This window comes from Gopherus evgoodei, chromosome 9 (assembly GCF_007399415.2).
Source record: "Gopherus evgoodei ecotype Sinaloan lineage chromosome 9, rGopEvg1_v1.p, whole genome shotgun sequence".
Lineage (NCBI taxonomy): Eukaryota > Metazoa > Chordata > Testudines > Testudinidae > Gopherus > Gopherus evgoodei.
Genome location: NC_044330.1, coordinates 57,968,966 through 57,984,321, shown reverse-complemented (window position 1 = coordinate 57,984,321; position 15,356 = coordinate 57,968,966). Strand labels below are relative to the sequence as shown.

Genomic DNA, 15,356 nt, shown 5'->3' with positions numbered 1-15,356 from the left:
CCAGTCAGCTTTCACGTCAAGGGAGCACTCTTTCAACTACACTGTTGCCTCACAAGAAAAAACACACACAGCCCAGCTAAGTCAATAAAGTACAAAAACAGCTGGGGGTCTGACAGAGACCAGCTGTGGTGCTGCTCGAGGCGACATGTCAGCCTTCCCCAGCTGGGGTGAAATGGAGTCCTCCACAAGTCAGTTACACACTCCATATATTCCATGCTGGCCAGGAAGGTGCAGAAGGACCAGGCAAAGGGGGAACTCATTAACACAACAGGGTGAATGCTTGTCCCATAGCCTCACTATTACAGCCACACTCTTACATGCACCTTGGGCATGGCTGCCGGTATGACTCTTTGTGATGGTGGTAAATTCCACCCACACACACCATCATCTGGGCATGCAATATCTTTCCCCAGAGCCAGTCAAATTGGGGTCCTGAGGAAAACAAACAAACAAAGACTGGTTCCTACTCTTAGCTACCCCAGGATAACTTGGGAGACATTCCAGTGGAGATAGTAGCATTGGGTATGGCCTGTGGAAAGGGGTGTGGCCAGGGTATCCTTGTATCACTTTGATCCCTGGCTGCTTAACTGGCAGTGTAATTGAGAGCAGCTCCCAGGATGCTCTAAATCAGTGGTTCTCAACCAAGGCTCAGTGACTCAGGGGTCTGTGAGCCATTTCTGGGAGTCCACAAGCCCCAGGGCCCCAGCGTCCTGTGGATCTAAAGCCTCAAGTCCCCCTACCCTGCGGGACTAAAGCTGGGAGCCCAGAACCCCAAGTCCCAGCGCCTCACATGGCAGAAGCCCCAAGCCCTGAGCTCCCCTGCCAGCAGCTGAAACCCAGAGCCCTGAGCTTCCCTCCCACATGGTTGATGCCCAGAGCCCCAAGACCCTCACTCTACCCCACATGGCTAAGGGTCCAAGCCCTGTGTCCCCCCTGGCACCTGAAGCCCAGAGCCCTGAGACTCCCTGTGGCTGGAGCCTGGAGCCCTGGCCTCTCCTGTGCTGGGTCCTGGAGTTTTGGGGGTATATTGAGGGGCCTCAGACAGAAAGAGGCTGAGAATCCCTGATTTAAATTATGCCAAGACCCCAGTCAAGCACACAGGTGGAGGAGGTCAAAGGCCCAGTTTATCTCCTACATCCTAAACTGTACTGTGAGCTCCTTGGACATCATAGAGGCTCTGACTGGGCCCATACTCCTAAAGTGTGAAGCAACTGGGCAAAATGATGTGCACAGTTAAACTGGTGTAAATCTGGACTACACTTGGTTATGCCAGCGTAAACCCTGAGCGGCTCTAAATCAACTGAGTTACTTTAGATTTGTACCAGGGGGACAGAGCAGCATTTGGCACCTGATGGATCATAAATAGGGAAAGAGCTTTGGGCCTGCAGAGCTAAGAGCTTCAAATCTTGTCTTGAATGTTGCTCCTTTCTTCAACCCCTTCCTGCACGACCGCTTCGCATCACTCCCAGCATTACCACTGCGACGTCCCTGTCTCTTACTGTTACAAGCTGGGGGCTCCTGTCTCCTGTGGGGGATTATTAGCCATTCTAATGCCACCAGCATCGAGTTCTTGCCATGAAGAGAGCAGAATACAACAGCACTGGTTGCCATTTCTGATCCATGACGAAAGGAAAGAGCCTGGCTTTTAAGCATTTAGAGGAGCCCCCTGGCCTGTGAGAGTGACACTATTCCAGGCTGTCCTCTTGTCAGACACAGTAGGTTGGACTTGGATGGGTGACCTCTTGGAAAAGCCAGAAAGCAGCAGGAAAAGTTGCTTCCCCAAATGTGGCTCTACCTGCGAACCGAGTACTGAATCAGTGCCACATCATAGTGCTCAGGGCTAACTTTCTTTTGAGACACACAACTGAGATCCTGACCCCTGGAGTGCATAAAAGACCCCAGGGGATGCATTTCTGTACAAATGAACATGTGCATTAGCCAGGCAGCCCTAGCCAAGTTCCAGGTGGACTAGTTGCATTCCGCCTTTCTACATTCCCCCTGAAAGTTCAATGCATCTTTCTTCTTCACTGCTTGTGTACTGTTAAACAGCTGCTATGTTTCAGCCCAGAGACAGCTGCATGTCAGTGGAGAGTGACAAGAGTCCTATATACTCATTGAATCAGCTTGTAAAGTGTTTTTGGATAAAGGGGAAAGTACCTAGCCTCTACGCATGTTTTGGTTTCTCTCTCTTTTGTTGTTGTTGTTGTTGTTGTTAAATCCAGGATCCTGCAAAAGGACTCGTATAGAAACTACACAGATTAGTTGACAGTAAATGAGGATTGGGACTTGAGTGAGCAAAATGTGGCAGCATCCAGGAAAATCACAGAAACACAGAGGCACAGCGCTGGGGTGGGGACTCATCCAAGAGAGGGAGGCAGCAAACCACATGGGGCAGCTATTGCTTGTGCACTGGTTCATGGAATTTCACTACCAGTAAATTGAGATCCGAAGACCTGAGAAGTGCACTGATATGGCCAGCTATTAACCCCAGTTAATCCTGCTTCTCCACCTGCTAGTCTTGGCAAACTAGTAATAGTGCTAATTCAAGGTGCTAATCATGCACTGCTGAAATCAATAGTAAGCATCCCATTGATTTCATTGGCACTTGATGGGGCCGAGGGGCCTGATCCCAAATTAATGAAATGACTCCTGCTAACTTTCCCAGGCTTTGGTTCAGGGCCCAAGTGAGGCTCAGAGGAAGAGGGGAGGAAGAGAAGGAAAGCAGAGGAAGTGGGGGAAGAGGAAGAGTAGGAGGGAGAATGTGAGAAGGAAAAGAGAGAGAGAGAAACACCTCATGAGAGTTCAGAGCTCTCCATATTCCACACTCCTCCTCTTCGACAAGCTGTTCTGTGTTCAGGCCACAAACCCACTGCAGCATCTAGCACTTCCCAGGCAATGTCTGTGACATCCCTGTCTACAGGATAGGGACTGGATGTCACAAACGCATCCCTGAAGGAAAGTGCCAGGGAAGCAGCCTGGGATTGTTCACATACCAATATCTGAGTAACCCACGGTGATAAAAAGTGACTTCTTGAATGGGAATGGGACTCGGGAGAGCTGGGATCCATTCCCAGCTCTGCCACTGCCCTGCCAGATGACCTGGGGCAAGACTCCCTCACCTCTCTGTGCCTGTTTTCCTTCTCACCCTCTGTACATCTCGGCTATTGAGACTGGAAGCTCTTCGGGGCAGGGCTTCTCTGAGTGCTCAGTAGCATAGCTGCAGCCTCTCAGAGCTATCAGAAACCATGGCATTTTAAAAAGGACATAGGACAGGGAGTAAGGACCGGGCCCCAACAGGGCAGTCTGGCAGAGTGCAGCAGTGTATTGTTATCTCACTGAGCTTTGGGGAAAACCGGTCTGACCGAGCAAGTTAGACAAACATGGGGACTTTCTCCTGCACTTGGAAATTATGTGGCTAAAGCAAGAAGCAGCAAAGCTGTTAGTGCCACATGAGCAGCGGCAGTCAGAGTGCCAGCTCCTACCAGGTGCAGAGTTCACAGGCCACGAGGGCCAATGGGGTGGGGGGTGTTTTCAAGAGGAGCTCTCTGCATCAAGGAGGAGCCAGGGAGCTGCTGGGTCATTGAGGGGTGGGCTTAGGCTTTTATTGCCAGGACTGTGAAGGTCAGTGTGACAGGACAGAGGGTTTGACAGGCTTTGAGTCACCACTGCCAGCAAAGGCTCAGTCAGAGAAGAACGGGAGCTTGAAGGCTAGTGGCAGCAGGCCCAGGGGCTGGTTGCTGTCAGGGCAAAGGTTCATTTTGTTATCTCTGGCCCAAAAGATGCACCGAGCAATGATGGGCAGTGCCTCCCGAGTGCTCCAAGCTACAGCTCGGACTTCTCTCCATCTGCCTGTGCTCCCAGCTCCACGTTATCGTGCAATGTCTTCACAACAGCTGCTGGTGCCACCCCCGGCAGTGCTGCAGCAGCCCCTGGCCATTCCAGACAGGCTGCTCCTGGGGCCTGGGCCCTCAAACGTCCCTCCTCGGATCTTGACTGCAGGAAGTCGGCAGCTAATTGGACACCTCCACAAGGAAATGTTCCAGGTGAGGGCTACAACTCAACTTTTCCAGAACATGGTCACTGACTCATTCCAAGTGTTTCCTGCAATCTGCAGCCTCTCCCTCTCCTCAGGCACCAGTGCAATGTTTTAGATAGCAAATGAAACCCATTTTCCCTTGCTCCCGATCTTCTTTTCCCCTCTTCTGGGTTCCATTCCCACATGATGTCACTTTCTGAGTCTCCTAGGGCCCAGAAGAGGCATTTTGGTGATACTAATTGTAAGTCACTGTTGGGCTGTCATTTCTCCTGGCTTCTTTCAGCTTTTGGTGTCAGTGTGTTTCTTGAAATCTTTCCTCTGTGCGTGTACCTCTGCCCCCATGGCCACTGGGATGACTCATATGCTTCAGGCTCTTGCAAACTCAGAGCCACAGCTCTGATTCCTCCCCATTCACCACTCGGGGGCTACTCCAAAGCCCGTGACCCTTTCAGTCAGTGGAAAGATTCTCACTGATTTGAATGGGCTTTGGATCAAGCTGACAAGCAGTTTGGAGAACTGCCTAGAGGCCCACCATCCACTGCCTGTCAGATTCCCAATTCTCCCAGCATTTGGAGAACTCAGGGGCAAAACCAAAATCCTTTCCCTAACCTCCTTCAGTGTTTCCGTGGCAAAGCTCTCCATGAGCGGTGCCAGCAGGGTCTGGCATTGGTTATGTTTAGCTGTTTGGTGTTGGTCTCTAGCTCTTTAAATTGCTTTCAGAACTGAGTAGAGTGTCTGTCTAGTTCAGTAGTGCCCCATGGGCACCACAAGAGAGGCCTTCCACAAAGGGAGGGCTAGGGATCAGTTTTATTTTTGGTAAAACCAATTTCTGTAAGAAATAGCTAAAAGCTGTAAATATAGTGTGTTTGTGGCTCACAGTCAAATACTCTGCAGTAAGTGACAGCTCCGCTGGATCCCATCATGAACTCCATGATTTTTGCCTATCCCTGTTTCATTAGAAGTACTGCATGTATATTGCCTAGCACAGAGCAGAAACAACAGCAGGCAGATGAGGGCTGGAGCTCTGCACATTCTTGCTCCCCCTTTGATGGCTGATTATTTCCTCTGTATGAGTCACTGGAAAGGTGTAGATGTAAACTTGGGCCCACTACCAGCTGCCACATCCTGGTTGTTTTCCTCCTAGCACACAAAGGGTCACTGTTAGTGGGTGCCGATTTCAATGCAGTTACACTGCCAAACTGCAAGTGGCTGCTTTAACCCTGGCATCTTGTCCGTTCTCCTCAGATCATGGATGAAATCAAGCTGGGAATCCAGTATGCCTTTCAGACACAGAACCCACTGACTCTGGCCATCAGTGGCCCAGGCCACTGTGCCATGGAGGCTGCGCTTCTGAACACAGTGGAGGCTGGAGAGGTGGTGTTGACAGCAGTGAATGGAATCTGGGGCGAGCGCGCAACAGACATCTCCAAGAGACTGGGTATGGGACTTGGACCCCTTCCCGTTTGTTGTGTGAGGCCCCCAGCTACAAACAGCTCCAGGATGGCTCAGACTAGGGACTAAGCTAGACTCTTGGTCACTTCGAGTGGCTCTCAGTAAAATGTGCACCGTGGCTAGGTCAGAACCATTATACAGAGACATGCTGCATCTTGACACACAGGGCCAAATTGCTCTATCCAACTCTGGAGTGATTACACTGACCTAGTGTAACTGACAGCTCACCTGGCCTCTCGCTGCTCAGATACAGTATGGCCCTGCTCACTCTGCCCCAGCTGGGCATTTGGCAGGCCCAAGAGAATTTGGCATAGCACTCTCTCCCTTTCCCACCAACTGTCTTCTGGGAACTCAAAGAAATCAGGGAAGCTTTGGCAAAGGCAGATTTGGTTAGCAAGGGGCTTGCTGCAGAATAGAGAGAAAGCTTTCAGGCGCTGAAGGAGAGAAGAAGTTAGGCAGGACTGATAGTATGTAAGATCCATGAAGACATATATTTCCCATTTGATTTCAATGGGAGTTAGGTGCCTTTGAGGATCTGTCATAAGTCCTTGTCTATACTGGGGTTCTATGCATTGGAGTAATTACCCCGGAGTAGCTGGACCATCATAAACCCCTAGTGCAAATGCCTGGTATCAACACACTACACTAGAGTAAGCCATGAATTATATCAGTGGAGTTAACCCCAGTTGCAAGCCTGGGTAAATTAAACCAGTGCAAGTGATGTATTACACTAACACAAACATCATTAAGGGTTTGCTTTGGGCACATCCATCACTGTAGCTACCCTGCTTCAAAAACCCCAGTGTAGAGCACTGAGTAGAAGTAGGTCCAGGGGCCCTGCCATCAATACAGACCTTTGAGGGTAGTGAAGGGGAACTGAATCCACCCAGGAAGCCTTAAAAAGAGCAAACATCTCACAGAACCGTCACCCTTGCCTTCCTCAGAAATGCATGGAGCCCCTGTATGTGATATCCCAGTGGGAGCCAGGACAGCTGCAGTTCTCGGTCTCAGTGAGAATCTGACTGGGCTGTGTAACACCGACACAGTCTTTGGGCTCTATGCAGGGATCCCTGGGCCAAACTCTTTGCCTGCATAATACAGGAGACCAGACAAGATGATCCTGATGGCGCCTTCTGGCCTTTAGGTCTCTGACCCTCACAGAGAAGCTTCTATTTCCCCTCCTTTCTAGTGAGCCAGTGGTTGGGATGAGGGATAGGGAGGCTGCTACCCAGGGGCACAGCATGTCCAAGTTTAATCAGTGATATTAGGAGGGCTTTCAGCATTTTCCCAGTTTTCAACAGGACAAACTCCCATGAGGCCAGGCTGGACTTTGACAGGCATCTCCACTTTCCAGTTAATACATGACTTATTACACACCCAGAACAACAGCTCGAAGTTGGTCATGGTCCATCCACTAATGAGTGGAGGCTTGGCACCATGGTGACCCCACCTCCCCACCCACCCCCTTTGGGGTGCTTTGTGCCATCAGACATGCTAATTCTCCTCAGGTCATTGCACCAACCCTGGGATGCTGACTGCACTGTGCCAAGGTGCCCATGGGGAACGGCTCTGTGCATCCTCTCCCACGCTTGCATACCACAGCACAGCCAGCACAATCTGTCCCTCATTGTTTAATGTTGGGGTTCAAGGTTACTGGTGCTATTCAGGGCTGTTGTTAGAGATGGGACTGCACAGCAGGGTCTGCTAGGACATTTCTGCCAGGGCACTGACTCTATCCCACCCCTTTCAGGAGCTAATGTCCACCAACTGGTGAAGCCCCCTGGAGAATACTTTGCACTACAGGAGATTGAGGAGGTGAGTGCTGCATGTATCAGAGCAAGCACGTTGGGACTAGACTGCAGTGCACAGGTGCTGGCTAGAACAGCCTGGTGACTGTGGCCTCCTGGGACATAAGAAGAAGCAGGAATCCTTATGTTGCTGCAATGGCAGGCAGAGAAAGCAAGAATGGGCTATGCCCAGAGGAGAAACCATTCTCAACAGTCTACTGAGTGCATCCTCTGGGTTTAGGAGTAGCTGCCCTGCCCAGGAGAACCCTGCTGCTCACCAAGTGGCGGGTGGGCAGCTACTCACACTATCAGAGCGTGTCTGCATAGCCTCAGCTCCTTGCCCATCTCTGCCTGCAGCCCTGAGAAATGTTGAGAAAAGGAGCATTCTCCATCCTACCAGACAGTCAGGGGCACTGTGCGTCTCCGCTAGCTCCTGCCCTCATGTGGGAACTCATCCTGCACTGCTAGAGGGAAAGCAAAGGGCTGAGCCCCAGCTTGGTGCAATGGAAGCAATGCTGGTTTACACCAGCTGATGACCTGGCCCTAAATCTGTTATGCTGCCACCCACACACCCTTCGCTTTGTTGTATAAGTGTTCAGGGCTGAGGGTTGTCTCCTTGGCTCTTCAGAGGAAAGACATGAGGGAGTACAGGAGGAAAGCATAGAGAAGTAAGAGAGAAAACCATACACTGTTTCCACTAGACGTGGATGTATTTAACTGCTAGAATATACAGCGAGCATTTTCAGGCAAGGTTCCTTCACCCTGAGATTGCTGTGTAGGTTCCTAGCAGACCTGAATTCCTGGTACACCTACAGTGTCCAGAAGAGGGAGAGCGTTCATCACTAACAAGCCCACCCAGCTTTGTAACAGCATTATTCATTTGTGTTGTGTTAGCACAGGGATCGGCAACCTTCGGCACACGGCCCAACAGGATAAGCACCCTGGCAGGCTGGGCCGGGCTGGTTTGTTTACCGGCCGCGTCCGCAGGTTCGGCCAATCGCGGCTCCCACTGGCTGCGGTTCGCTGCTCCAGGGCAATGGGGGCTGCGGGAAGCGGCAGTCAGCACATCCCTCAGCCCACGCCGCTTCCCGCAGCCCCCATTGGCCTCGGACGGTGAACTGCAGCCCGAGGAAGCCGCGATCGGCCAAACCTGGGGACACAGCAGGTAAACAAACCAGCCCAGCCAAAGGGTGCCAAAGGTTGCCAATCCCTGTGTTAGCATCTTGGAGCTGCCATGGAGCAGGATCCCACTGTGCTAGGAGAGGTACAAACACAGCACAAAGAGAGCCTTCCCCAAAGAGTTGACAGTCCAAGTGTAAGATAGGAGACAACAGATGGCTACAGACGGACAGGGGAGCACAAGGACACAATAAAACAACAGGCAGGGTCTCGGCTCACCAGCCATCCCCAAGGTTTTGGCAGGCCTCACAGCAAAGGAGAGTTTTAAGGTGGATTATGAGGTGCCTTTGTAGAGGTTTATAGGAAACAGCCCCAAGAGTCAGAGGCAGGTTGGAAGAAGCACGAAGGAGCTTGTTTGAGGTAACAAGTGGGAGATGATGATGGCACATACCTACAATAAATAGGAGCACCTTGTGGCACTGCTCTCATTGCACAGACACACCTGTCTTCCAGCAGGTGTGCCACCTCTGCAGCTCACCAGTACCTACGCCTGACAGCAGCCACGGGAGAGCTCCCAGTGCACCACTGCCCATGCAGGCATCTGACAGTGTCTTTGCCAGCCAGTGACATCTCAGTGTGATGTTGCGGATATTTTGCCTCACTCTCCCCCAACAGTCATTGGCCTTGTGCTGGGTGGCTGCTCCTATGACTCCAGCCTAGTTTATAGTCTCTCCCCTGCTGGGGCAATAAAGAGTCTGACTGACCAGGAGTCCAATGAAGGGTCAGTAATTCCAGGCCCCGAGGGGAGCACTCTGACCCCTTTGCTCCAAGAAGTTGCTGGAACCCCAACCTGCCCACCCACTCCTCCAGGGTTGAGCTCAGTGACCATGCCTTAAACAGTGGGGACTGTCTCCTCACAAACCCTCACTGCTACCTACCTCAGCTCTCCTGGATGCCTTTGCCAGACTCACACTCTGCTTCTGCCTCTCTAGAAGTCCAATTTCCTGCCAGTCTGCAGCTGAAGGCAACTCCTTCTCTGTAGTCCCTCTGCAGCCCCCCTCTCCTTGGCCCTGCTGCCTTCTTATCCCCCAGCTGTTACTGCAGCTGAGAAGATGGCTAGCCTACCCGTTAACCCCTTAGTGACAGTGGGAGAATGGGATCTCTACACCCCATGATAGCAGGTTACTCTCTTGGTGTGAGGACTGAGGGGACTGCCCTTGCCTGCAGGAACCACCTTCCTCCCCTCCCCCACAGCTCCCATTGGCCAGGAACGGGGAACCACAGCCAATGGGAGCGTCAGGGGTGGTACCCACAGGCCAAGGCAGCACGCTGCAGAGCCACCTACCCCACCCCACCCCCAGGAGCCACTGTGGGGCTGCATGAGGTGAGCGATGCCAGGCCAGAGCCCACACCCCGAACCCCTCCTGCACCTCATACCCCAACCCCTGCTCTGAGCCCCCTGCTGCACCTCAACATCCTGCCCTGAGCGCCCTAACCTCCTGCCTGGAGCCCCTGCCACACCCCTCCTGCATCCCAATCCCCTGCCTGAGCCCCCCTAACTCCCTGCCTTGAGCCCCTTGCTGCACCCCTCCTGGACCACAGCCCCCTGCCTGGAGCCCTCTCCCACACTCTGCACTCCCTCCCGCACCCCAACTCCCTGCCCTAGCCCTACATTCATGGCCCTGCATACAATTTCCTCACCCAGATGTGGCCCTCGGGCCAAAAAGTTTGCCCACCCTTGTGCCAGGGCCTCCTCAGTTTGGATGGTGTATTTAATTCTCTCTCTCTCTCTCTCTCCTGCCCCTGTAGGCTCTGGCACAGCACAAGCCCTCACTGTTCTTCATCACACATGGAGAATCATCCAGCGGGGTGCTTCAGCCGCTGGATGGCTTTGGAGAGCTCTGCCACAGGTCAGTGGGATCCCCCACATGGTGCCCTGTGGATGGACAGACTGTCTGGGCCATGGAAGGCAGGGATATCAGGGATATCAAAACAATCACTACACTTACTAACAGCATCCAATGAGCATCATGCTCTCTAGAAACCACAAAGCTCAAACACCACCAAGTTACCACACCTGCATTTTATTCTTGTTCTAAGTCTTGGGAGATCAGCAAATGGCCCTGTGAGAGCCCAGGGAACAGACGTTATTGTTTGCTAAGTACCACAGAGAAGAGATAGGTGACAAAGCAGCAGCAAGGGGAGCAAAGGTGTATCAACAGCCTCCACTCAGGGAGACTGAATGGGGGAGGGCAAAGTGTCAAACAGCTCATTGGTGAGGAGATGGTTCTGCAGTCAGGCACAGCACAACAACCGTCAGCCAGGTCATTGCCAGGCACATAGGCGCCAACTTCACCGCTTTCCCCTGGGTGCTCGACCCATGTGCCCCTGGCCCTGCCCCCACTCCACCCCTTCCATGTGACCTTGCCCTGCCCTGCCTCTTCCCGCCCCGCCCCATTCCAACCCCTTCCCCAAAGTCCCCGCCAAAACTCTGCCCATTTCTTGCTCCTATTCCGACTCCTTCCCCAAATCCCCACCCCAGCCCTGCCTCGTTCCTGCCTTCTCCCCTGAGTGTGCCACATTCCCGCTCCTCCCCCTCCCTCCTGGAGCTTGCTACACCACCAAACAGCTGTTTGGCGGTGGCCAGGTGGAAGCACTGAGAGGTAGGAAGAGGAGTGGGGACACAACGTGCTCAGGGGGGGAGGTGGAGAAGGAGGTGGGGCAGAGGAGAGGAGAGGGGAGCTTAGCTGCCGGTGGGTGCAGAGCACCCACTAATTTTTCCCTGTGGGTGTTCCAGCCCCGGCACCTAGGAACATGAATTCACCAAGGGCAAGTCATACCTGATCAACCTGATTGCCTTCTATGATGAGATAACTGGCTGTGTGGATATGGGGAAAGCAGTGGATGTGATATACCTTGACTTTAGCAAAGCTTTTGACGTGGTGTCCCACAGCTTGGGGTGTGTGCTACAGACCGCCGGGATCTGATTTGGATATGGATAGAGACCTCTTTAATGTTTTTAATGAAGTAAACACTAATGGGAAATGTGTGATCATGGGAGACTTTAACTTCCTAGATATAGACTGGAAGACAAGTGCTAGCAAGAATAATAGGGCTCAGATTTTTCTGGATGTGATAGCAGATGGATTTCTTCACCAAGTAGTTGAAGAACCGACAAGAGGGGATGCCATCTTAAATTTGGTTTTGGTGAGTAGTGAGGACCTCATAGAAGAAATGGTTGTAGGGGACAGCCTTGATTTGAGTGATCATGAGCTAATTCAGTTCAAACTAGATGGAAGGATAAACAAAAATAGATCTGTGACTAGGGTTTTTGACTTCTCGAGGGCTAACTTTAAAGAATTAAGGAAATTAGTTAGAGAAGTGGATTGGACTGAAGAACTTGTGGATCTAAATGCGGAGGAGGCCTGGAATTACTTTAAATCGCAGCTGCAGAAACTATCGGAAGCCTGCATCCCAAGAAAGGGGAAAAAAACACAGGCAGGAGTTGTAGACCAAGCTGGATGAGCAAGCATCTCAGAGAGGTGATTAAGAAAAAGCAGAAAGCCTACAAGGAGTGGAAGAAGGGTGGGATTAGCAAGGAAAGCTACCTTACTGAGGTCAGAACATGTAGGGATAAAGTGAGAAAGGCTAAAAGCCAAGTAGAGTTGGACCTTGCAAAGGGAATTAAAACCAATAATAAAAGGTTCTATAGCCATATAAATAAGAAGAAAACGAAGAAAGAAGTGGGACCACTAAACACTGAGGATGGAAAGGAGGTTAAGGATAACCTAGGCATGGACCAATATCTAAATAAGTACTTTGCCTCAGTCTTTAATAAGGCTAATGAGGAGCTTAGGCATAATGGAAGGATGACAAATGGGAATGAGGATATGGAGGTGGATATTACCACATCTGAGGTAGAAGCCAAACTTGAACAGCTTAATGGGACAAAATCGGAGGGCCCAGACAATCTTCATCCAAGAATATTAAAGGAACTGGCGCATGAAATTGCGAGCCCATTAGCGAGAATTTTTAATGAATCAGTAAACTCAGGGGTTGTACTGTACGACTGGAGAATTGCTAACATAGTTCCTATCTTTAAGAAAGGGAAAAAAGTGATCCGAGTAACTATAGGCCTGTTAGTTTGACATCTGTAGTATGCAAGGTCTTGGAAAAAATTTTGAAGGAGAAAGTAGTTAAGGACATTGAGGTCAATGGTAATTGGGACAGATTACAACATGGTTTTACTAAAGGCAGATCGTGCCAAACCAACCTGATCTCCTTCTTTGAGAAGGTGACAGATTATTTAGACAAAGGAAATGCAGTAGACCTAATTTACCTCAATTTCAGTAAGGCATTTGACACGGTTCCACATGGGGAATTATTAGTCAAATTGGAAAAGATAGGGATCAATATGAAAATTGAAAGGTGGATAAGGAACTGGTTAAAGGGGAGATTACAACGGGTCATACTGAACTGTTAGGCTCGAAGGAGGTTACTAGTGGAGTTCCTCAAGGATCGGTTTTGGGACCAATCTTATTTAACCTTTTTATTACTGATCTTGGCACAAAAAGCGGGAATGTGCTAATAAAGTTTGCGGATGACACAAAGCTGAGGGATATTGCTAACACGGAGAAGGACCGGGATATCATACAGGAAGATCTGGATGACCTTGTAAACTGGAGTAATAATAATAGGATAAAATTTAATAGTGAAAAGTGCAAGGTCGTGCACTTAGGGATTAATAATAAGAATTTTAGATATACATTGGGGACACATCAGTTGGAAGTAACAGAGGAGGAGAAGGACCTTGGAGTATTGGTTGATCGCAGGATGACTATGAGCCGCCAATGTGATATGGCCTTTAAAAAAGCTAATGCGGTTTTAGGATGCATCAGGTGAGGTATTTCCAGCAAAGATAAGGAGGTATTAGTACCATTATATAAGGCACTGGTGAGACCTCACCTGGAGTACTGTGTGCAGTTCTGGTCTCCCATGTTTAAGAAGGATGAATTCAAACTGGAACAGGTTCAGAGACAGGCTACTAGGATGATCCGAGGAATGGAAAACTTGTCATATGAAAGGAGACTCAAAGAGCTTGGCTTGTTTAGTCTAGCCAAAAGAAGGCTGAGGGGGGATATGCTTGTTCATTATAAATATATCAGAGGGATTAATATTAGGGAGGGAGAGGAATTATTTAAGCTTAGTACCAATGTAGACACAAGAACGAATTGGTATAAACTGGACACTAGGAAGTTTAGACTTGAAATTAGATGAAGGTTTCTAACCATTAGAGGAGTGAAGTTCTGGAACAGCCTTCCAAGGGGAGTAGTGGGGGCAAAAGACATATCTGGCTTTAAGGCTAAGCTTGATAAGTTTATGGAAGGGATGGTATGATGGGAGAGCTTAATTTTGGCAATTGATTTTTGATTACCAGCAGATAAGTATGCCCATTGGTCGGTGACAGGATGTGGGGTGGGATGGGATCTGAGTTACTGCAGAGAATTCTTTCCTGAGTGCTGGCTGGTGAGTCTTGCCCACATGCTCAGGGTTTAGCTGATCACCATATTTGGGGCTGAGAAGGAATTTTCCTCCGGGACAGATTGGCAGAGGCCCTGGAGGTTTTTCGCCTTCCTCTGCAGCATGGGGCATGGGTCACTTGCTGGTGGATTCTCTGCAGCTTGAGGTCTTCAAACCACAATTTGAAGACTTCAATAACTCGGACATAGGTTAGGGGTTTGTTATAGAAGTCGATAGGTAGGGTTCTGTGGCCTGCTTTGTGCAGGAGGTCAGACTAGATGATCACATTGGTCCCTTCTGACCCTAAAGTCTATGAGTCTATGAGTATTCTTGCCAGGAAGTTAAAAAAGTATGGATTGTACGAATGGACTACATGGTGGATAGAAAGCTAGCAAGATTGTTGGGCTCAAAAGGTAGTGACCAATGGCTCCATGTCTAGCTGGCAGCCGATATAAAGCAGAGTGCCCCAGTGGTCGTTCCTGGTGCCGGTTTTGTTCAACATCTTTATTAATGATCTGGATGATGGGATGAATTGCACCCTCAGCAAGTTTGCGGATGACACTAAGATGGGGGAAGAGGTAGATACACTGGAGGGTAGGGATAGGATACAGAGTGATCTAGACAAATTGGAGGATTGGGCCAAAAGAAATCTGATGAGGTTCAACAAGGACAAGTGCAGGGTCCTGCACTTAGGACAGGAGAATCCCATGCACTGCTACAGGCTGGGGACCAGCTGGCTAAGCAGCAGTTCTGCAGAAAAGGACCTGGGGATTACAGTGGATGAGAAGCTGGATATGAGTCAGCAGTGTGCCCTTGTTGCCAGGAAGGCTAATGGCATATTGGGCTGCATTAGTAGGAACATTGCCAGCAGATCAAGGGAAGTGATTATTCCCCTCTATTCAACACCAGTGAGGCCACATCTGGAATATTGTGTCCACTTTTGGTCCCCCCACTACAGAAGGGATGTGGACAAATTGGAGAGAGTCCAGCAGAGGGCAATGGAAATGATCAGGGGGCTGGGGCACATGATTCATGAGGAGAGATTGAGGGAATTGGGCTTATTTAGTCTGCAGAAGAGAAGAGTGAGGGGGGATTTGATAGCAGCCTTCAACTACCTGAAACGGGGGGTTCCAAAGAGGATGGAGCTTGGCTGTTCTCAATGGTGGCAGATGACAGAATAAGGAGCAACGGTCTCAAGTTGCAGTGGGGGAGGTCTATTTTGGATATTAGGAAACACTATTTTACTAGGAGGGTGGTGAAGCACTCGAATAGGTTACCTAGGGAGGTGGTGGAATCTCCATCCTTAGAGGTTTTTAAGGCCTGTCTTGACAAAGCCCTGAATGGGATGATTTAGTTAGTGTTGGTCCTGCTTTGAGCAGGGGGTTGGACTAGATGACCTCCTGAGGTCTCTTCCAACCCTAATGTTTTGTGATTTTCAGGTT

At 50.2% G+C, this 15,356-nt stretch overlaps 1 protein-coding gene across 1 annotated transcript in view; it reads left to right on the top strand.

Annotated features, from left to right (window-relative positions):
• Positions 1-3,658: 3,658 nt before the first annotated feature.
• The window catches only part of AGXT (alanine--glyoxylate and serine--pyruvate aminotransferase), a 30,012-nt gene continuing 18,314 nt past the window's right edge, over positions 3,659-15,356 (top strand). The window contains exons 1-4 of the mRNA XM_030575797.1: positions 3,659-4,043; positions 5,282-5,474; positions 7,239-7,303; positions 10,204-10,304. Coding sequence (XP_030431657.1) covers positions 3,780-4,043; positions 5,282-5,474; positions 7,239-7,303; positions 10,204-10,304 — 623 coding nt within the window. The 5' untranslated portion in view covers positions 3,659-3,779. The remainder of the gene's footprint in view (positions 4,044-5,281; positions 5,475-7,238; positions 7,304-10,203; positions 10,305-15,356) is intronic.